The sequence below is a fragment of the Nothobranchius furzeri genome, chromosome 11, assembly GCF_043380555.1.
Source record: "Nothobranchius furzeri strain GRZ-AD chromosome 11, NfurGRZ-RIMD1, whole genome shotgun sequence".
NCBI lineage: Eukaryota > Metazoa > Chordata > Actinopteri > Cyprinodontiformes > Nothobranchiidae > Nothobranchius > Nothobranchius furzeri.
The window spans coordinates 54,357,882-54,381,536 of NC_091751.1; the positions used below are offsets into that span (position 1 = coordinate 54,357,882).

The window sequence follows — 23,655 nt, forward strand, 5'->3', positions numbered from 1 at the left end:
GTCAGTCAGTGACTTGATGCAACCAGTTGGGTTCCTTACGTAGGAAACTTTTTCTTATTGGCTTAATGAACTGACCTGTATTGGAATGGTTACTTTGTGAAGTGCCTTGAGACGACTCTTGTCACGATTTCGCGCTGTATAAATAAACTTGAATTGAATTGAATTGTAACATTAGGGCGAATACGTCACATACATACATGTATAAAGGTAATAAAATCACCATCAATTCTGTTGTTGCTTCACCTAAATAACTCTCTGTTGATGTTAGCAGCTAACAAGAGGTAATTAGCTCACAGAGGCGACTTTGTTCTCCACCATGACATGCTTCCTTTTAAGGTGCTCGTGCATCACAGATGTAATCCCGTGAAAGGAGAGTTTCACTTTGTAGATTTTGCACTGTAGGTGCATCTCTTTTGCCTTTGTAAAATGCTCCCAAACAAATGAAGTTTGTGGTGGTTTTTGAATTGAAAAAATTCAGTTTTATCCCTCTGGGTTTTTCATCTCATGGGAGGCAGTGAAAGCTGCACCAACGCTAGCAGCCCCACTCTCTCTTACTCCATGGTGCATGTTATAAACATTGCAATTAGCCATACATTTTATTTTCTCTGGTTGTTTGTACCACTGCAAACAGTGCAACACCTTCCCAAACCACGTGAGTACATTTTTTGGGAGGTAAGTAATGTTTTAAGTCCTCGTAAATTATTCTAATAAACCGCTACTAGGACTGAAACCTCACCCTGTAAACCAATGGGTATGCGCTAGCTTCAGTATTTCACCGGATGTTGCTAACGTCATCATTTCTCCATTTAAAAAATGGTGGATATACCAGTTTTTAATATTTAATACTTTGTCAGTTAATTGACTTGTTTTAACTTTAGTGTACAAAATTGATACTTAACAGTTGGATTAAATTCAGTGTTCAAAAACTGATTCTGCTTCACAAAACGTTTGCATCAATTATGTTATTAGTGATATTTTAGCATGCAGAATAGGTGGAAAATGTCTAGATATCGGCCATGAAAATCAGCTGAAAAATTGGCAGCACATATTCAGCCATTGGCTCACCATAAATTCTGTGTATCAGCATCTGTATCAGCAATAGAAAAAACAATATTGGTCAACCTTTAATTCATTTTATTAAAATATCACATGTTATATTTACTAACTTTCATATTTTTAGTAAATCTGAGTAGTGTTCTATTTCCTAAATGCATTATTTTGTTTATTTAGCAATCCTTACATCCATGTTTTGTCAGTTCTCATTCATTCACATAATCAGAATTTTATTAAATATATTTTTTAATTGCCTGACTTTTATGAAACCACATATTCACAAAGAACTGAAGTCTTTTTGGAAAAGTTATTGCTAGTACAACTTTTATTTATTTTTGCACACCAACCACACCGCCTCCAGGGGAATTGTTTCACTCACCTTTTAGCCTCTGCTTCATTTCATACGGAATAATAAATCAGATGCGAACAAAACTGTTAACATGGAACATTGTGTCTGTTTCTGATCCTGCCAAAGCCACATTGTTTTTGTGTGATAATGAGACTCAGGCTTTGCTTTTATGGAAGTGTAAGCTAGTGTTGGCAGTATTGGAGGCATGTGTGAATGAATTTTAATAATGATATGATCCATGTACCAAGGTTTTATGAAGACGGCAGAAGAGTTGGAAAGAAAGTCCGAGATTATAAATGGGCGAGGGAGGATTTGTTTATTGAAACCTGAGGATGACATGGTTTTCTTTGGTTCTCGCTTCATAAATGTCACGTTCAGCCTTGCGCCACACTGTCTCCTTATGGGAACGACTGTGTGAATGAGTGAATGCATGAGGGGGTCTGTGTGCATGTGGCACCCAACATAAAGCTGTCTCCCTACAGCAACGCTGATAGCTGACAAAGGATAATAGACAAAAATCACTGTTTTTTGATCTTTATGTTATATTTATTTCTGATTTTATTTTTTTCATTTACGTCATCTTAATAACGCCGTTATGAAAGGATGACTATGTCTCATATATTTTTGTCTCGATTCTTAATTTTCTCCATGCATTTATACAAGTTTTTTCTTTATTTTTTGCAGACATCCCAGGATGCACATCAAAACTGGTCTAGTGGACGCCCACCTTTACTGTCTGAAAAAAGCAGTCGTTGACTTCCTTACAGAAAACAAGTGAGTAAACCTATAAATAGCAACTTAGCTTTTCTAATTTCAATTGTACGACTAAATTATTGAAATTATTCTAACACGACACACCAGTTTGGGTTTATGTGAGGAACATGCTCCTCATTGCCTGTGAATACAAGGTGCATGCATTCACCCCTGTAGTCACATCAGCTTGAACCCTCAATTACTGCTTAATCTGTAGCAAGTGTTAAGAATGGTTACATGGCGTGTAAGGCTTTGAAGGGCTCTGCTAGCAGGGTATTCTAGCAAGGTGTTAATTTGTTTTACTATGTGCCGCTGAGACGGGCTGTTAGGCCTTTAGCCTCTGGACTAAAGCCGTGTGACAGAGAGACTTCTGTGGTCGCCTGGTGTTTATATTCCTCCTATAGAGGATCTGTGTGATATCTGAATCTTGTTCTTTGGTGGAAAGTAGTTTTAAAGTCTCAACTTTTGAACATGAAAGGTAAAAGGTGGCCTGAAAACTTGTGGAGAATAATAAAAAACAAGTTTCTGTTCACGTAAACAGATTTTTGAGCTTCTGGTTTATCTGCTACTTTTTCAATCAATACAACTTCATCAAATCAAAGTTTAAATAAAGCTAAATGCTTTTTAGTTCAAATAAAATCCTCATAGTCACGCTTAACATATCAGTCCGCTTCCTCACTTTTCTGTTCTTAGTTCTGCAAAAACAAAGAAATCTGGGTTAACGCTTGAATATTTTAGTAATTACAGAAGTACACTGCCTGGCCAAAAAAAGTCAGCTTCTGAATTTAACTAAGCAAATAGGTACGAGCATCCTAATTGATAAGAGACAATGTGTCATTTTTAACGTTAATTTCTGGAAATATCCATTGAAATGTTGTTGAAAATTAATTAAATGATGCCCAGTTGTTGAAAATTATTGATGGCTTCCTTCATTACATAAAATCATGAAATCAGGGTCTAAAATACATGGAAGCGGGTCTAAAGCCTAATTCTGCTTCTGCGTTAGGACAGAGACATGCAACGCCATTGTTCGTCCTTGCGAGCCTGCTGGAGAGCCCTCGCAAGGATGTACGGAGTTAAGCTTGTGATTGGTCAGGACGTTGCTTTCGTCAACAGCACTGCTATTGCACTCTCAAAAACTAAGGAAGCTGAAGATATCTAGAGACGGACACGGAGCAGATACCTTGCGGGAAAACTCTTACAAATATGAAACTTTTATTCACCTGAGACTGGATGAGTAAAAAGAAATGCAGCAAGCGGTTAATTTGAGGATAAGAAACGAGGGTTTAGAGGTGGTGAGCGCATGAAGAGGTGGAGGAGAATGAGGGACAGATTTGTTTGTGTTAAAAAGTAACTGAAATACAAAAACTACAATATAAACACAATAGTAAATGCACTATCTTGGACCAGATACATGACAAGATACCCCAGAACAGCGCTATGCCCTCTGTTGTCCTGGCGGTGGAGCTGACGCAGAAACATAAACTAGGCTTAAGTCTCTGCTTGGGCGACACCACTAGATGCCATATTTCTATCTACGTGAGCCTCTGAGGACAAAATTCATTTACTGATTCGTATCAAGCGGTTACAAAACTTGTCACCATTAATAAACTTTGTTGTTTTACACTTTTACCTTTTCACAAGTTGCCAGTGATGAAAGGGAGTCCGATGTTCCTGTCATTTTGCTAGAGGTTGAACGATCTGACGAAGTACTTATTCTAAAGTTGCACTTTCAGGGAGTTTTGACCCTAATAGCCATGCATTTAAACGTTAAACAACCATGTGGAAAGACCCATCTTGTGGTTGTGGAAACGTTGTTGACGTTGATGCACCCATCATGCCAAGTGCCTACTGTGCAAGCCTGTGGGGGCAGTGCCATGATCTCTGATTTCTGCCAATGGTCAGCTCTAGGTTCATCAACAGGATGTGCCCCAAGAATGAGGTCAGCTGACTACCTGAATATACTGAATGACCAGGTTCTTCCCTGATGGCACGGGCATATTCCAAGATGACAATGCCAGGATTCATCGGACTCAAATAGTGAAAGAGGGTTTCGAGGAGCATGAGACATAATTTCAACACATAGATTGGCCACCACAGATTCCAGACCTTAACCCCATTGAGAATATTTGGGATGTGCTGGAGAAGGCTTTGTGCAGCGGTCAGACTCCACCATCGTTAATGCAAGATCTTGGTGACACATTAATGCAACACTGGATGGAAATACATCTTGTGACATTGCAGAAGCTTATCGAGACAATGCCACAGCGAATGTATGCTGTAATCAAAGCTAAAGATGGTACAACAAAATATTAGAGTGAACGACCTTTTTTTTTTTAATGGTGACTTTTTTTGGGAGGCCAGGCAGTGTATTTAGTGTTCTTAATTATGTTGCAGCAAAAATAGTCCAAAGTTGCACACTTAAGTGTAAACAGCTTCTGATGATTTATTTTCTAAAAACTTTGCAGAAATCGTAGGACATGGAAAGGTCTTTTTACAAGAATTTTGTATGATTAATTAGTCTTTTTTATATCATTTGAATGAAGACATCCATACCAACTTGCTTTCATCCCTCACAATAAATTCAAAGCAAGCCAGCTACATAAAAAAAATCCCCTCTCTTCACCCTCTGAGTATTTTTGGTTAAAGAGATGTAAATATAAGTCTTGCATCAATCATTGCATCACTAATGGACCCTCAGCCGCCACCGTATATCGTCTCTCTTGTTAGATGACTCATTCCTTTTTTTTTCCCCTTTCCAGCTCCTTTCTCGGACTTTTCTTTTCAGCGCGCCTCTCAGGCTCTCCTCCTTCCTCCTCCTCCCCGTTCTTTCTCTGCCCCTCGCTCAATGACAGAAATAGACAGAGTAACTGTTGTTTTTCTCCTGTCATTCAGATGGAAATTCTAATCTCCCTTTAAATGAAAGTAAGAGGAGGAAAGTGGAGGGGGTCTGGGGATGTGGTGTAGTGAAGAGGAACACCGAGCAAAGTGTAGCGCGGAGGGAAAAGAGGATGTCACGTCCTGATGAAATGGAAGAAATGTAGAGAAGTTTCTTTTTTATCTGAATTTGGTGCAAAAGTCAACGTGTTCATTGTTTTACACTAAATCATGCTACAAGTAACACAACTTTAGACTCTAAAAGTCACAATGACATAAACAGTCACAACCCCAAAGAAATTGTATGACTTAACCATTATTCTCTAAGATTTTGTCAGTCTAAATAAATGTCAAAAACATGTTTTAACTCCCCTCTTTTTGTTTCTAAGGTCTATTTCATCAATCCGTGGTGAACTGGTGCCACTTTTGGTACGCAAGCAGTTTTCTAAAACTCTCAGCAAACAGAAGATGAAGGATGACTCTGAGGATCAGACCCAAAAAAAGAATGATGGCTCTACAGACCATGGTTATTGTTTACACTAAACTAAGCATTTAAGCAAGTTATAATATCTCTTTATTAGAAATTGATGTTGATTTTCACAACATGTGAACATAAAAAGATACAATTTCATGTTTAGTAACATTTCTAATTTCTGTGTTTTCAACGGCTCTCCTTAGAGCTCCTCATCTCTTCACGGGACGAGTCTCTTCTCCAGCTAGCCCAGGAGCGTTCCTGTTGGAACGACCACCACGGTGACATGAGTGAGGCTTATCATGGGGGGAAGCTGCGCTGCTATGTCCACATTATGGACCAGGGCCTGTGCTACCGTGTTAACACCCTCGCTGCTTACATCGAGGCAAATCGACTGGTGAGTCAGCTGCTCAGTTTAAGATGTTCTTGCATGTCTTTATTTTTCAGTTTTACTGTTTGTAGGTCATCAAAATCTTCATGTTTGCATCATGCAGGTTATATATATATATATATATATATATAAGAACCTTTTGGTGTGCAACCAGCCATACACCAGTGCCAAACAAACACAGAGCTACTGAAGTGAAACACAACATTCACGTTTCTTTCAGGCCTAGTCCACAAGTAGCCGGGTTTTTTAAAAATGAATATCCGCCCCTCCAAAAACTTGCATCCACACCACCTCGTTTAAAAAAAAACTCTGTCCACACGTACCCGGATAAATACGTCGTTAAGGACATGCCAGACCTGTAGGCGGCAGTACTTCCCCCGTTCTTAACCTCGTCCTTCGTCTGTGGTCTTCCGCAAGGAGCAGTAATTCTGCTTGCAAAAACAAACAAGCAAAAAGCGCATGGACAACTGATAAAGCGAGCGCAGCTCTGAGGGCATCCATGCTGTCGGCTAGTGTAAACACAGGTCGCACACGTGATGTCAGCATTTTCTTGTCGCGGAAAGTGACGTTGCGGACCTTAAAACTCCGGTTTTGTCTGTCCACACGCAGACACCCAAAATGGAGAAAACACAGATCTTCACTTTGGCCGGAGTTTTTAAAAAGATCCGTTTTCATGTGGATGACAGGCCAAAACGTAGAAAATAGCTACGTTTTGGCAGATCCCCGGCTACGTGTGGACAGGGCCTCAGTTAGGATATGAGAGATTTCTAAGAAAGTGAAATCATAACAAACTTATTCAGTTTAATTATTGTTTGTGCTTTGATTTTTCTTCACTTGTTGACTATATATATATATATATATATATATATATATATATATATATATATATATATATATATATATTTATTTATTTATTTTTGTATTTTCATTACTAGGCCCCGAAACTGTTTGAGGAGCCAGCAGTTCACCCATCAGCTTACATTTCTGAAAAATGCCAGGCAAGTTTTTTTTTTCTGCAAATCAGATTCTTACCATTTTTATGAATTTGAAATAAAATAAAGATGTAAAATAAAAATAAAAAATACACTCTCCAACAATCACTTTATTGTGTGGTAAGTGTGGCAAGTGTGTGTTTCATGCCATACTCTGTGTTGCTGTTTGAGTTGCGTTCACAGATGGGATCAGACAGTATCATCGGAGCTCAGTGCCAGATCGCAGATAAGACTTCCATAAAAAGATCCACTATCGGAAACTCCACCACCGTGAAAGAGAAGGTCAAAGTCACCAACTCTATCATCATGCACGGGGTTACCGTCGAGGAGGGGTGAGAACACACATCTGTAAACACACATGCACACACTTGTTGAGAACATTCAACTCTTACAAAACAAAGCATTCTTAGTCATTTTTATAAATAAGTTATTCTGTTCTTTGTTTTTTTCTTTCATGCTGCACACAAGGCACTAAAGCTTTATTTCAAAAATAAATAATAAATACATTTTATTTTATTTAAGATATAATGAAGACTTTAAATTCTGGATATTGGATCCTAACTATCACCAAAACTAGCCACTTTGTTTCTTGAGCACTGACTGCACAAACCTTCACAGAATGTTCCTGGTGCTGTGATGCAAATATATAAAGTGTGTGTGTGTGTGTGTGTGTGTGTGTGTGTGTGTGTGTGTGCGTGTGTGTGTGTGTGTGTGTGTGTGTGTGTGTGTGTGTGTGTGTGTGTGTGTGTGTGTGTGTGTGTGTGTGTGTGTGTGTGTGTGTGTGTGTGCGTGCGTGCGTGTGTGTGTGTGTGTGTGTGTGCGTGCGTGCGTGTGTGTGTGTGTGTGTGTTTTCGGTGCTCTCTGACAAAGAACCTTTTGGTGTGCAACCAGCCATACACCAGCGCCAAACAAACACAGAGCTACTGAAGTGAAACACAACATTCACGTTTCTTTCAGTTAGGATATGAGAGATTTCTAAGAAAGTGAAATCATAACAAACTTATTCAGTTTAATTATTGTTTGTGCTTTGATTTTTCTTCACTTGTTAGGTTTAAAGAAGTTTGGCTATGTGATTTCACATGTTTTGGCAAAGCAATTTATTGTTTTAGCTTTGGTTGTTTTTATGTCTTTGTAGTTGTCTGGATAGCGAGGATGATGTTTTCCACTGCTGTTATTTTATAATGCCATTTATGAAACGATTTTTAATCTTTTATGTTCTATGTTCTCGCTGAACTTCTAGAGTGTCTATCAGCTATCCCCAGGTGACTAGATGTTAACTTCCTTCAGTTAAACTTAGGGCTGCCCAATATATCGCAAATAAATCGTTATCGCGATATCAGCATGCGCAATATGCAAATCGCAAAGAACAGATAAATATTGCAATGAATGTTCAGCTCAAATGTTTGCTACACATAATGCATTCTGTCAATCAAACGGAAGGATGATGGTTTTTTAACCAATCAAATAGAACTCTTCGCCCATTTGGCCAATTGGGTGGGTTCTCATAGGTTAGATGCCCGAGGCGGACGGCACTTAATTTTGATGGTTATCAAACACCTGAGTTAGCTTTGTGCTGCTCTTTCTGGTGATTCTGCTTTTCCTGGGATCCATTGATTTCCTTTTCTTGTTCATTTTCTTTTTCCCTTTCTTCACATCTTTTGCTTTTCTCATTTTTATGATTTTTTAGTCATTTTTTTTCTTTGTTTTTGATTATTTTTGTTCCTGAGTTAAGTTTTTATTTATCGCAAGTAATATCGTCATTGCAATATTAATCATTGCTATCTCATATCTCCGGTTTTCCTAATATCGTGCAGCCCTAGTTAAACTCTGAAAAGACTGAATGTCTGATCACTGCCCCTGAGAGCATGGTTCCCCTGATTAGTCAACAACTTGGTCATTTATCTTCTGCCGTCAAATCAAACTTGAGGAATTTGGGTGTCGTTTTTGACCAATAAATGTCTCTGGAAGGCCACTTAAAAACATTGATCCGAATCAGTTTTTGTCACTTTAGAAATATCTCCAAACAGGGAAGGTTGGTGTCAAAACATGATTAGCCATGCCTTTTTCTCCTCCCGTCTAGATTTATGTAACACTTTCAAAAGCAGCTGAAGAAGCATGCCATGCCATACTCTTGAAGGTGTATTTGGAACAATAGACTTTTATTTTCAAGAAAAGTCCAGTTGTTATAAATACACCGTCGAGATTACCATCCCCTGGCGGCCTCTTTGTGGCCCCCAAATCCTGTGTGCATGTGATCTGCAAATTCTGATCAACGCCTTTCAGAGTGGATCAAACCAGCTGGCCGTCGCTGCTACTGTGGAGCCTGTAGAGACCCCGAACGGAGCGCTGTGTCGCCCCTCCCTCTCTTCTCTCACTCTGCGCAGGCACGCAGTGGCAAAAATGTAAACAAACATGTCTGCTGAACTTTTCCCCTGAGACAATTGTTGTCAAGTTTTCATCCTACAATGAAAAATACGCCACGGAAGAAGCTTGTTATTTAATACAAGTTTTAAAAAGAAACTCTTGGCGTTGTGAGGGAAGTTTTTAAAGCTCACTGCAGAAATTGAAACACGGAGCATCAACAGTCAAACACAACACTTGTCTGTATGAGCGTGACACTCATAGCTGCAAAAATAACCTGTGAAATAATTAAAGACATCATGCTGGATCAGCAGCCTGTGATGACGCCTATAGGAGCCGCTTTGGATATTAAATATAATAATATACCGAAAATTAATCGAACTGAGCTCTTCAAAATTCTGAACCGAACCAAATAAGATTTTGGCGTACTGTTACACCCCTAGGATATGATATGGTATGGTGTATGGTATATTATGGTATTGAATATGGTGTATGGTATGGTAAGGCATGGTATTGTAGCTTCAAAAGCAATTTTTATAACTTGAATTTTTTTGATTCATAAAGAAAAATAATAATTTGAAAACATTGTTAACCTGTTAACTTCTACTAAATCTTTCTAAAACTAATTCTAGCTCGTTTTCATTTATTTGTTCATTTCCAGGATTAAACTAAATTAGCCTCCAATGTAGCTGAAGAGAAAAAAGAATATTTCTATTTTCATTTTATTATGGGAAATGAAACGAACATGTAAATGCGTAAGACTGTTTAAAAGGAAATCTGAGTGCCATGTTGCAACAATGAGGACTTGTGCAGAGAGCAACAGTGGCTACAGTAGAATTAGCATGTAGATTGATCTGTTTAGTTTCTTAGCCAGACATCTTGGTGGAAAAAAAACTCATCTTGGCCCCAAGTCTAAATTTTAATGCACTCACTCACAAGTTCCTTTTCTTTTAACTCAATTTCTTACTACTCCTCCTTTTCTTTTCATCAAGGCCCCGGCACCATCTCTCTCTCTCTCTCTTTCTGTCCCTTACCATCTCTTCTTAAGCCTTTCAGGGACCCCAGCCAGCTAGCGTGGGGACCCTCATCATGCCTGTGTAGGTGCACGCACAAAAGCTATGAAAGAATAAGTGAGACGGGGAGAAGGGAAGAAAGGACTGAAGGGAATGCAAGCTAACACGCAAGAATGAAATTGCAATTCTTTCTTTTCTTGCTTTGAGAAGGAGAAAGAAGGGAAGAAAGCGCCAGTATGAGGGGATTAGCAGACCCTAGGCATGTCGCAGAAACCCCTCGCATTTCTGGTTTCTTTGTTTGGAGCTGACCAGAGCTTGTTGACAAAGCACTGCATGTTTGGGAAGGGGGATAGTAGGGGTCAACTTTATAGGGGGGATTGGCACAGGATGTGTGTGTGCGTGTGTGTGTGTGTGTGTGTGTGTGTGTACGTGCGTGCGTGCGTGAGAGAGAGAGAGTAAAGGGGAGGGAGGATGTGGGGGTCATGACAAGGAGGAGCCCTGGCGTTAGTAATTAGTGGTGTTTCAGCTATGGATCTTCTTTGGTGGTCTCTCCTCTCTAATGTCACAAAACTCTGAATCTTGTAATCTCCCATCACCAACTACCACCACCACCTCCTGGGTAGTCACACACGCACACACACACACACATACACACACATACACACACACACACACACACACACACACACACACACACACACACACACACACACACACACACACATACACACACAGAGATTATTCTCTGTCTCTCTCTCTCTCCCTCTCTCTCGCTCTCTCTCTCTGTGCGTGTGTATTAGTCACCTGAATAAAATGGTCCAATACAAAGGTGTGTGTGTATGAGGTACGTGGAGCCAAGTGTGTGTGCGTCACTGCCTGGGCAAGACCCACCTGTGTTCTCCACTGGGCTTCCAAAGCTACCGAAACAAACACACACACACACACTCAAGTTTTCTATATCTCATACACACACTTGAACATTCATGTCCACAGAAGACAGCCTGTGTCGCTGTCCAAGAATTTTATGGTGATGGTTTGGCTGAATGTGAGCATGCATGGTCGGTTGGCGCTGCCTGCTCAGGTGGGACTGTGGCACAACATCATCAACAAGATCTTAACACACGCACAAGCACTCACACCTCTGGACGCTGTTATTATTACCTGATGCATATGCTAATGATGTGTCATTAGGTTCGGTTGATTGGACATTTCACAGCAGGTATGAGGATTCTTGAGTCCTGAGCTCTGTAAGCAGCCAGCTGCAGAAGGAAGGCTGTGGTTAGAGGTGTGTGTGCTGACGTGTCTGAATCCGTGAGCCCAGAAAACATGCTGAAAAATAATATTTTAACATTGATGGGTCACTGATTTAACCTTTGCAGTTGCTAGATCGAGTGTAACTTCACATCTGCTGGGTTACTTCGTTAATGTTAACTCTGTTAGCTCTTTGCTAGGACGGCCACCTCTAAATTCAGAAAATTTGTGTCCAGTTGGCGGTTGAATTTATAAATCCCACCAAAAAAACACTTTACTTTTTATTTCCAGGTGTAGCATCCAGGGCAGTGTGATCTGCAGCAATGCAGTCATTGGCAGAGGAGCAGACCTCAAATACTGTTTGGTGGGAAGTGGACAACGAATTGAACCAGAAGGTGAGAAGCGCCAGAATAAACAAGCAGAAATAAAACTGGGTTCTGAAATTTCTGTTCTCAATTTCTTCAGTATACAATAAACCTGTCGTCATGTCTGTAATATGAAATGTGCTCTTATTTTCTGCATTTTTCACTAAATCACAGTCTGAGTCATTGTTTTTTCAGTGTTGCACACACAAATGTTATGAATACATTTAAATGATCGTATCAGAGATTGGTCATATGCTACCTAAAAAAAAACATTTTAAAATCTTAATATGTAAACAATATTTTCATTTGGAATCGACTCAGGTGAGGTGTTAATGTGTGTGGTGTCCTTTTTAAAGTGCCAGCAAGGAACTTTTCTTCATTCTCTGATCTGATTTCTCTGAATATCTTTCTTTAAAAAAATGTCATCTACCTTTTTGTCCCCAAAGTCAGCCGTGTGTGTGTGTGTGTGTGTGTGTGTGTGTGTGTGTGTGTGTGTGTGTGTGTGTGTGTGTGTGTGTGTGTGTGTGTTTGTGTGTGTGCGTGCGCGTGTGTGTGTGTGTGTGTGTGTGTGTGTGTGCGTGTGTGTGTATGTTTGTGTGTGTGTGCGTGCGCGCGTGCGTGCGTGTGTGTGTGTGTGTGTGTGTGTGCGTGCGTGCGTGTGTGCGTGCGTGCGTGTGTTACATTGGTGAGAGGTTAGAGAGCAGGGCCAGAACAGGACCACCCAGAATTCAACAGCAGCCTGCAGCCACACACGCACAGTCACACACAAATCCTGAAACATGTAAGAAAAAGGGAGCGAGCTTGGTGACCAGACTGAGCGTCCTAATTGAGTGAACAACAGGGAGCTCGGGGTGACGACGAAGCTAAAGGTGTTTTAAAATGAAATTGTTGAAGCCACTTTGGAGCCAGCAGCGTGTCATTGCTCTGGAATAAAGCTAATCTCACATTAGCATTTTTTTAATTACAAAGTTATTTTACACTATTGAGCTACCAGGCTGCATGGTTATTGTACATTTACTGTATCACCAAACCTCAGTCACACAAATCTTCAGCCTCTCTGATAAAGTGTAGGTCTTCAACATGTTATAACAACACTCATTTGCCGTTTTCGATACATTTTCTTTTTCTTCTTGCCATTTTTTTTATTTTAGTCTTTTGAACTATTATAGTCTGCTAAATATCTATAACTTAAAAGATATGAATGATCTTAAATTTTCAAATTTATTGGAAAAACTAAAAAGGTGCGAGCTTGTTCGCAAAAAAATCTAACTAGGATGCTGAGAAATTACAAAAAAATAGGTTCAAATTAAATTAAGCATTATTCTGCTCATGTAGATGTTTTTAGAGTTGTGTAAATAAAATAACAAACCAAATGTAAAGCTTCCCTATTTTTATTTGGCATTAAAATCTTTGAATTGACACAGTATTGGTTCTTGTTGCCATTCTAGCCAGCTGACTCGAGGCTGCTAAAGACATTAGCCGCCCACCCCACTGCTGAAGCTGTTAGCAGCCAAAGACCACCCTGACAGCTTTCAACAAACAGAAACATGCGCTGCATTCATATTGGTCCATCGGGTGTTGATATGTAAAAGATGCATGGGCCTCCTTCCTGCGTGCTTTGATGTGCCTTGTCTGAAGCGGTTGTAAGATGTTTGTCCATTTCATGTTCATGCTCACTTATTAAAATGCAATTACTTTACATTAAAATCACACCGGTATGTTTTTGATTAAACATTTGCCTTTCTGCCCTTTATCACAGCTCCAGTAATAGAAACTTGCACCCTGTTGCTAGCAATATTAGTTTCTGACTGGTCATCAAGCTTAAACTGATTACATTTTCCTTCTTTTCTTCCCTCTCCTGCTATCCCATGCTCCATTTGTCCTCCCTTCACACAACAGTGGCTAAGTTCATTCTGAGCAAGAGATTCCTTCACACTAAAACCTGTCTGTGTGGATGGAACATCGCTCTCTGCCACCGTTTACTTTGGACCGGTACTTGGTGATGGAGGGATCCAAGGAGGACTTGTGGTTGCGCTTCTTGCGCTAGGCTAGCTTATGGTTGAAAATGAAGCTCTGATCTGAGAGCTGGAGCAGATAAATATTTTGCATGGATCAGTGTAATAGCTTCATTAACATAATTTAGATTCATAAATTTAATTCCACCATTTAGTAATTGGATGAATTCTGGGTATAGCAGCATCTGGGTCTAAACACTAATAATGAGGCAGCTGGGGGCTGCAAGACTGTTCGCGGTCTACTTTTTCTTAACACAGACACTTTTGTGAACTCTTAACATCAGACAACAAAACTCAGGATGTGACAGGAAAAGTGGAAAAAGAAATAATCCTCATCTTTTAACAGTAGCGCCTGTTTTTGAGTTCTAGAGATGCTTCTTTAGGTGTAAAAACTCTTCTAAGTTAACATTTTGCATAGCATCATTAGCCTAAAGGGTAAAGCATAACTTATTTATGTAATAAAATGAGTGAATAGTGATTGGAGGAGAAAGTCAGAGAGTAAACTTTAGGTGTCAGTCGTCACCACCAACCTCTTCCTGCTTAATCATGCAAATGTGTTTGCTTCCTCAGAGAGGAAAACACATCTGGTAAGCACTTTGCAACTAAAAAGAGTTTTTTTTAAGCCTTCGATATTTCTGAATAACATATGTGTCATTCATTGAGTAACACACACTACCTGGCAACAAAATATTGCCACCACAAAGAAAGTCACACACACTAATATTTTGTTGGGCCACATTAAGCGTATATTACAGCATACATTCATTGTGGCATTGTTTTGATAAGCTTCTGCAATGTCGCAAGATTTATTTCCATCCAGTGTTGCATTAATGTTTCACCAAGATCTTGCATTGATGATGGTAGAGTCTGGCCTATGCACAAAGCCTTCTCCAGCACATCCCAAAGATTCTTAATGGAGTTATGGTCTGGACTCTGTGGTGACCAGTCCATGTGTGAGAAGATTGTCTCATGCTCCCTGAACCACTCTTTCACTATTGGAGCCCGATGAATCCTGGCATTGTCATCTTGGAATATGGCCGTGCCATCAGGGAAGATGGAATAACCTGGTCATTCAGTATATTCAGGTGGTCAGGTGACCTCATTTTTGGAGCACATCCTGTTGCTGAACCTAGACTTGACCAACTGCAGCAATCCCAGATTATGGCACTGCCCTCACAGGCTTGTACAATAGGCACTTACCCTGATGTGCCCATCACTCTGGAACAGGGTACATCTGGACTCTCAGACCAGTTTAACAATGCGTTGGACAGTTCTCAAAGGTTGAATATGGACCATTTTAATAAAAAGCTATGTAAAAAATGTTTAAATGCCTCCACGGGGCATTTAGAGGTGTGCAGAATGAATGTACAGTTTCTCTTTTAAAAGCTAAATGTAAAAAAAAAACTTATGATCAAAATTTTATTTTGACAGGCACGACAATGGTTTTATGTTTACATTAACCAACCACTAGGGGGCACCGTTGCAGTAAAAATTCTGCTTGGCAAGGCGAGAGTGAGACTGTGTAAAATGGCGGCCTTGTTAAATTAAGCAGCTGATTCTGAGCCCAGAAGATGTTCTAACAGTAAATACTGTTGTAAAATAAACTTCTGAGTAGAAACTAGTCCTTACCCTGTACAATTCGACACTGGACATGTTGTTGACTGGTCACTTCACGTATCAGCAGTGAACAAACACCCTGACGGCTAGAAAATGTGTTCTGTTGTAGCACTACCACCTCTAAACACTATCAGTCGCTATACTGTTCGTGTTCCATATTCAACCTTTTACCCAATTTTAGTTGTTTCTACAATCTCCTTAGATGTTTTCTCTGCTTAACGCATAATCTGACCATTCTCAAACAGACTAGCTTCTTTTGCACGACCACCAGATGTGTCTTTCCAAATGGTTGTTTAAGAAATTAGAAGCAACTCATTGCACCAGTTGGGGTCCAATAACTTGTTGCCAGCTGTAAGCTAATCGCCCATGCAATAATTTCCAAATAGGAGGCTCGTACGTATTTGCTTAGTTGAATTCAGGTGGAGACTTTTTTTCTTAGGCAGGTTAGTGTGTATTTTTCTGTTATTTGCATTAAGTCAGGATCTCACTGGGATGTTAGCGTTGGTGACTAGCTAGAGGCATCACATTTTGAGGATACGTATGCAAAACTATAATTAAAGTCACAGAATTTTCACTTACAAAATTTAGATGAGACTACAAATATCGTGCAAAATGTTCTGTAACAATTTGGTCAAAAAGTGTTTTAAACATGGCTTAGGTCAAGGGTGGGCAACTCCGATCATCAAGGGCCACTACCTAGCATGTTTTAGTTGTTTTTCTGTTCCGACACACTTAATTCAGCAGGTCATCGAGCTATGTAGAGGCCGTTCAATCACATGCTGATTAAAATCAGGTCTGTTAAAGCAGGGAAACAACTAAAACATGCTGGATGGTGGTCCTTAAGCACCAGGATTGCCCAACCTTGCCTAACATGTTTTCAAATGATCCTTTTATTTGTAATTTTGTTGCCCTAGCATTGGAATTTGGGCCGGTCTCGTGTCTGGGATGACAGGTTCACTTTGCTTTCGTTTGGCACATTTTGACTCAAGGAAAATAAATTAAAAAGGGATTCAGGCGTCCCTGACACTTCTGTGAAAATTTGTGACAAGACAGTCCCAGTCAGGTTAAATTGTAATAAGGTTAATAAAACAATCAGTTGGACGTTGATACTGAATAAACAACAGGTTCACCTTCGACCACAGTGTGTCACATATTTAGAAATTTGGGAGATCATTTTATCAACCTTGAACATTGAACCAGTGTTTTTTGGGTAAATTCTCATTAACTAAGAACTTTGTTCGAGGCGAACTGGGAAGATCTTAATTTATTTCATCTGTAAACGTTTCTTTTGTTTACAGCTGAGCGGACAAACGAGGTCATCGTTGGAACGGACCAGCTGATGGAGATCTAGGATGGGGGGGTGACATTACCTCACCTCACTGACCTGAGAGCAGCAAAAACGATAACAACTCATTTCTCAGCTGACTTTTTTTTTTCAGTGAAAATAAAAAGAAATGTACTTGAACTCAAAACTTTTTTGTGTTTTTTTTATCTATTTATTTTTTCTAAATAAAAAAATAGTCTTCATTCTGACTGATGGTACTGGACATATCTATTATCAGATCATTTTTATGATTCATACTCGATTACAGTCTTCCAGGTGGGAGGAGTGTGAGCTCACACACGTTTTGAGTGTGTGGAGGTGTTTACACATGCACGCTGTGCAGCTGTGGGGACCAGAGATGGGAAGAAAAAGCAGTGGGAAGGGTTTCCACAATGGCGTGCATGTGTGTGTGTGTGCGGGGGTGAAGTTTATTTGTACACAAAAATGGTGTATGCGAAGGCCCTGGACCACCCAGCTCGATCCTGTATCAGTTAACACCGACACCCCGCCCGGACACACACTCACACGCAGCAGAGGAGGAAACTGACTCACGTCTGATGCTTTTCTCTCCTTGTCCTCTTCCACTTTCTGCCCCCTTTGCTGTCACAAGATTTACAGTGTTCTACTGGTGGAATTTTTCTTAAATTACAGGTCTGATGTTTCTGAGTCATGTAGAAAGCAGATGAGGATGGGGACGTCTGAATTGTGTGCATGTGGGGGGTAATTTTTTTCTGTTGTCTGTGGCCTTGCTCGAGTTGTTTTGTGTCCCCTGTGGCCTGATTATTTGATACATGTGTTTGAGGAGAACATTAATGTATTTTCTCTTCACTCCTCTTTAAGTTATTGGAGATCCCTTTAAGTTGGAATGCGTTAACCTTCGTAACTTGGTGTCACTTCCTGTTGAGGCTTGCCAAATGTGATGGTGCTAAGTTAACTAACAGTGACCTGAGCTGTTAACTCGTGAAATCAACACTTAGGTTCCCTCTGTCTGTACTCGTAAACTCAGCTGTGTTGATCTTTTCAGGAGAATTTTACCCTGAGCCCAGGTTTTAACCTTGTGGTTATGTCTTGCAGCTGTTTGTGTTTAGGCAGAAATTTGTATATTTGCACGAAGACCACAGAATCCCCTGCAGTACAAGCCCACCTGTGTCTGAATCCCTGCAGCATGTGTGTGTGTGTGTGCACACTCACCTGTACACTTGATCTGTTTAATGCACTGTCGAATACACATATGAACAACTTCCTGTGTGCACATATAGGCAACAAGCGTATTAGCAGACGTGGGCTTCTGTAACACAAGCCGAGATGTCAAGGTTTCTGTATGGTCTTTTTATTTATTTTTTTCAGTAAATAATTATTCCTCCCAAACTAGATCATGTTAAGAAATGAGCTGCAAACTCAAACGTTTCCATGAACAACTTGCTCTTTGGAACCTTTACAGTGGTGTATTTGGTGCTGGCAGCCAAAACATAAACGTATGATTTAATTTGCCCTGAGAGCGTTTCCTCGTCTGTGTGTTGAGTGTTTGAGCCTGATTGTTGCGTGTCACTGTGAAAAGTGCACTTTATTTTCCATTCATGCATTTGCACAATGGATCCTGAAGAAAATGAATGTATGAAAGCATATATTAACCCTTTGATGCATGAATTATGAAATCTTCAACCATGATTTTTTAAACAATTTTTTTCATTCATCTTTAGGTGTGAATGAAACAAATTTCAATAAATATTTTTTGTTAAATTTTATAATTTACAAATAATTTATTACATGTCCACCTTGGTGGACGGCGTGCATTCTGAACATGAAATATGTTGGCTTGACTTACTGAAGTCCAAATGGAGGGGCTTACATGCAATAAAGTCTTCAACAGCTGTGCTTAATAGCAAAAACAAATAATTAACAATTTTTAGTACCTGTCCACTGTAGTGACCATTATGCACCAAAGGGTTAACCAGTTAGGGGAAGATTTACGTTTTTGGCTGTAGTTGATGTTTGGTAAAACTCGAAAAATTAGAATATGGTGAAAAGGTTCATTTATTTAAGTAATTCAACCTAAAAGGTGAATCTAATATATGAGATAGACTCATTACATGTAAAGCTGGATATTTCAGTTCTTTGTTAAAACTGTGATGGTTAGGGCTTACAGCTGATGAAAACCCCACATAAAAAAAAAAAAACAGACAATTAGAATATTGTGAAAAAGTTCAATATTCTGGACTCAAGGTGTCACACTCTGATCAGCTAATGAATCTAATATACCTGCAAAGGGTTCCTGGGCCTTTAGATGGTCTCTCAGTCTAAGCTAAATGCACTATGCACCATTCTCATTTTTTGAGTTTCACATATGTGTACCTTTATTTTCACACACCAAATTGGCACCTTCTCCTTTTTAACTTGTGATTTAAAAACACAGATGTATATAGTAAAATGCAGCTGGTGGTTATAAAATAGCAGTTCATTTATTAGGTAATCACATTTTCTACACTGAAGAAGTCATTAAATTATCATTTGAGAACAATCTTTTTCTCCGGCCACCTGAAGATAATTTACTTAATTAAAAACTGTTAGGGTTCCAAAGGCTGTTAAAAAGAAACACATTTTGACCATTTAATAGAAATAACTTTACGTGAACTCTCTTCTTCAGCTGTAATGAAAACAGTCCAAAACAAAATAAAAAAATTCAGAGAAGCTTTTTAAAAGCAGTTGTAAATTAACCTCATAATCTGTATTTCTGTTTTTTGAGTCAGTACAAAGAAAAATGGAGACGCAGAGCTAAAAAAAGAGCAGCCTTTCTTATTTTGTGTAGAAAATACACATTTTAAAATTGTATTTTTTTCTCATGTCAGCTTTCAGTTAAAATGTTCAAAACATGAACTGGAGAATTGTGACATTGACTCCAGAATGTGCAGCTTAAAAAAAGAAGTTGAGCTTTAAAAAAAGGTAGGAAAACAGTTGACCATCTTTACAAGTGTTGGTTTCTGAGAAGTCCCCTGTCTGTCATTTCTCCTAAACATGGAAATGTGAATTAAACTGCGTGAGATGGTTCAGCTGGATGGATGAAAGAGACAAATGTGCTCTAGACAGACATATGCACGTAGAGGTATAGGGTGGGGTCTGAGCTCTGGGTGGGGGGTTGCCTGAGTAGATGGGTGGCTTCATTGCTTGAGGGCTGATTGTGGGTGAGCAGGAGACACACACACACTCACACAGAACGAGAAGGCCACCCAAGTGGTCGTCAGTCAGAAACCTGCGTGTGTTTGCCGCTGACCTCTACGCATTAGCACAACACTTCCTCAATTTGTCTTCTGTGTTCTTCAACCACAAATAAATTTCCTCCCTCTTTTTTCCACATGCCGCCTTCCAAGTCGCTAGCACCCCCCCATTCTTCCGTGGGGACGATCAAACCCACACAAACATGTACGCACCGAACCCTGCCCATCTCTGACATAAATATCTAAAAACGCACAAGAACTCTTTTCACCAACTCCAGTTTTAAAACACCTATCTGTGGCAGTAAATTCATATATTTTTCTAAATGTTTCTGTTTGTCACTGCAGACTCCCAGCCAGCACCACCGCCAAGCTAATTAACTAAACATTGAGTCACCGCTCGACCGGGATCAAGTCTTGAAGTAAAAGTGCTCAACAGCTGCAAACAAATCATTCAACATGATCATTTTCTGTCATTTTAACCATCTCAGATATAACCACCTCTTTAACCCCTAAATCTAGGTGCAATATCTTAAAAAATGACTCCGATCGTTAGGATTGAGGGATTTTTTCCCATCACTTGCAAATTACAAAGGCGCAGAAACGTTTTGAAGCCATGTAGTTCAGCTGTATTTGCTCTCAGACATATATAGGCACTTTGTTGCCTGTGAGGCCCTGCGGTTTTCTTTCAAACCCACAGGTCTAAGTTTGCATTGCCACCTGCTAGTCACATCTGACAATACCTCTGTTACAACCGCGCAAACAAAGACTTAAAGAAAAGTGTGTTTCTCTGTCGCTTTCTGTGTTCTGTGTGTTTTGCCCCAGAAAGGCAACCATTCATTACGATGACAAAAGTGTAAAGAAATGCATTATCATAATTAATTTTGTGTGAGTCTGTGGGTGGCAGCTTCAACTTTAGTCTGACTCTGATGGAGGTTCTCACTACACACAGTCTGTTTGTTTTTTTTCATCGCCTTTTAGGTGATATCTGGGGAATGTGGAAAGATATTAAAACACAATGTTTGATGGAGGTTTTTGCTTCAAACAAATGTTTAATAAATAAACATCCATCCATTTTGTTCCGCTTATCCGGAGTCAGGTTGCGGGGGTAGTAGTCTAAGGAGAGAGGCCCAGACTTCCCTCTCCCCAGCCACTTGGGCCAGCTCCTCCGGGGGAATCCCAAGGCGTTCCCTGGCCAGGTGAGAGACATAGTCCCTCCACCATGTCCTGGGTCTACCTTTAGGTCTCCTCCTGGCTGGACATGCCCGGAAAACCTCACCAGGGAGGCGTCCAGGAGGCATCCTGACCAGATGTCCGAGCCACCTCAACTGGCTCCTCTCGATGTGGAGGAGCAGCGGGTCTACTCCGAGCCTCTCCCAGATGACCGAGCTTCTCACCCTATCTCTAAGGGCGAGCCCATCCACTCTTCGGAGAAAACTTATTTCGGCCGCTTGTATCCGCAATCTCGTACTTTTGGTCACTACCCAAAGCTCATGACCATAGGTGAGGGTAGGAACGTAGATCGACCGGTAAATCGAGAGCTTCGCCTTCTGACTCAGCTCTCCCTTCACCACGACAGACCGGTACAACGCCCGCATCACTGCAGATGCAGCACCAATCCACCTATTGATCCCCCCCCCCCCCCCATGCGCCGTATGGTGGACCAGAATCCCCTCAAAGCCATACGGAAGTCTTGCCGTACGGAAGTCTTGCTCCATGGTCTCACCGAACTCCTCCCATGCGCGGGTTTTTGCCTTGGCGACCACCCGAGCCGCGTTACGCTTGGACTGCCGCTACCCGTCAGCTGCCTCTCGAGTCCCACAGGCTAAAAAGACCTGATAGGACTCTTTCTTCAGCTTGACAGCATCCCTAACTGCCAGTGTCCACCAGCGGGTTCGGGGGTTGCCACCACGACAGGCACCAACGATCATGTGACCACAACTCCGGTCGGCTGCCTCAACAATGGAGGCACAGAACAGGGTCCATTCAGACAGACTCAATGTCCCCCGCCTCCCCCGGAAACTTTTTGGAAGTTCTGTCAGAGGTGGGAATTGAAGCTCCTTCTGACAAGAGACTGCCAGATGTTCCCAGCAGACCCTCGGGATACGTTTGGGCCTGCCTGGTCTGACCGGCATCCTCCCCCACCATCTGAGCCAACTCACCACCAGGTAGTGCTGAGTTGACAGCTCCGCCCCTCTCTTCACCCGAGTGTCCAAGTCATGTGGCCGCAGGTCAGATGAAACAACAACAAAGTCGATCATCGAGCTGCGGCCTAAGGTATCCTAGTGCCAAGAGCACATATGGACACCTTTATGTCTGAACATGGTGTTCATTATGGACAATCCATGACTGGCACAGAAGTCCAATAACAAAACACCACTCGATTTCAGATCGGGGGGCCGTTCCTCCCAACCACACCTCTCCAGGTCTCACCGTCATTGCCCACGTGAGCGTTAAAGTCCCCTAGCAGAACGAGGGAGTCACCGGAAGGATTGCTTTCCAGCACCCCCTCCAAGGTCTCCAAAAAGGGTGGGTAGTCTAAACTGTAGTTTGGTGCATAAGCACAGACCACAGTCAGAACCCGTCCCCCCACATGTAGGCAGAGGGAGGCTACCCTCTCATTCACTGGGGTAAACCCCAACGTACAGGCACCAAGATGGGGGACAACTAGTATGCCCACTCCTGCTTGGCGCCTCTAAGTGGGAGCAACTCCACAGTGGTAGAAAGTCCAACTCCTCTCAAGGAAACTGGTTCCAGAGCCAGCGCCATGCGTTGAGGTGAGTCCTGCTATATCTAGTCGGAACCTCTCAGCCTCACACAACAACTCAGGCTCCTTCCCCACCAGAGAGGTGACATTTCATGTGCCAAGAGCCAGCTTCTGTAGCCGAGGATCAGACCGCCAAGGTCCCTGACTTCGACTACCACCCATCACACACTGCGCCTGACCCCTTTGCCCCCTCCCACGAGTGGTGAGCCCATGGGAAGGGGGACCCACGTTTCCTCTTTGGGCTGTGCCTGGCTGGCGGTGCCTATCTCCTGTGGTGCCTATCTACTGCGGTCAATGGGCAATCAGGCAGGGTACACCCTGGACAGAGAGCCAGTCCATCGCAGGGCAACAGAGAGACACACAGGACAAACAATCACACACACACTCACACCTAAGGACATTTTGGACAGACCAATCAACCTAACAGTCATGTTTTAGGACGCCGGAGTACCCGGAGAGAACCCACGCAAGCACAGGGAGAACATGCAAACTCCATGCAGAAAGATCCCAGGCCAGGAAGCAAACCCAGGACCTTCTTGCTGCAAGGCAACAGCTCTAACCACTGCGCCACTGCGCAGCCCACGGATAAATAAACATAAAAATTAATTTTGATTTTCCAACAAGATCATCAGTTTGCTCATCTAATCAACAGTGGCATGTCTAGATTTTTTTTTGGGGTGGGGGGGGGGGGGGTGGGGGGGGGCTGGTTTGATAGGGGCACAAATTTGGACAAGGGTGGCACATGTAAACGGCTCATGACTTAAAGAAATATATATAATTTTTATTTTACAAAATTAAAATTCATTATTCATAGTCTAATTGGCTACTATAAGCATAAATAAAGTC

The 23,655-nt window shown here is 41.2% G+C and overlaps 1 protein-coding gene across 1 annotated transcript in view; it reads left to right on the plus strand.

Annotated features, from left to right (window-relative positions):
- Nucleotides 1-16,981, plus strand: part of eif2b3 (eukaryotic translation initiation factor 2B, subunit 3 gamma) — a 38,341-nt gene extending 21,360 nt beyond the window's left edge. Inside the window, exons 6-12 of the mRNA XM_054740093.2 lie at nt 2,087-2,176; nt 5,422-5,558; nt 5,711-5,901; nt 6,831-6,893; nt 7,071-7,219; nt 11,804-11,907; nt 16,808-16,981. Coding sequence (XP_054596068.1) covers nt 2,087-2,176; nt 5,422-5,558; nt 5,711-5,901; nt 6,831-6,893; nt 7,071-7,219; nt 11,804-11,907; nt 16,808-16,860 — 787 coding nt within the window. The 3' untranslated portion in view covers nt 16,861-16,981. The remainder of the gene's footprint in view (nt 1-2,086; nt 2,177-5,421; nt 5,559-5,710; nt 5,902-6,830; nt 6,894-7,070; nt 7,220-11,803; nt 11,908-16,807) is intronic.
- Nucleotides 16,982-23,655: the final 6,674 nt, after the last annotated feature.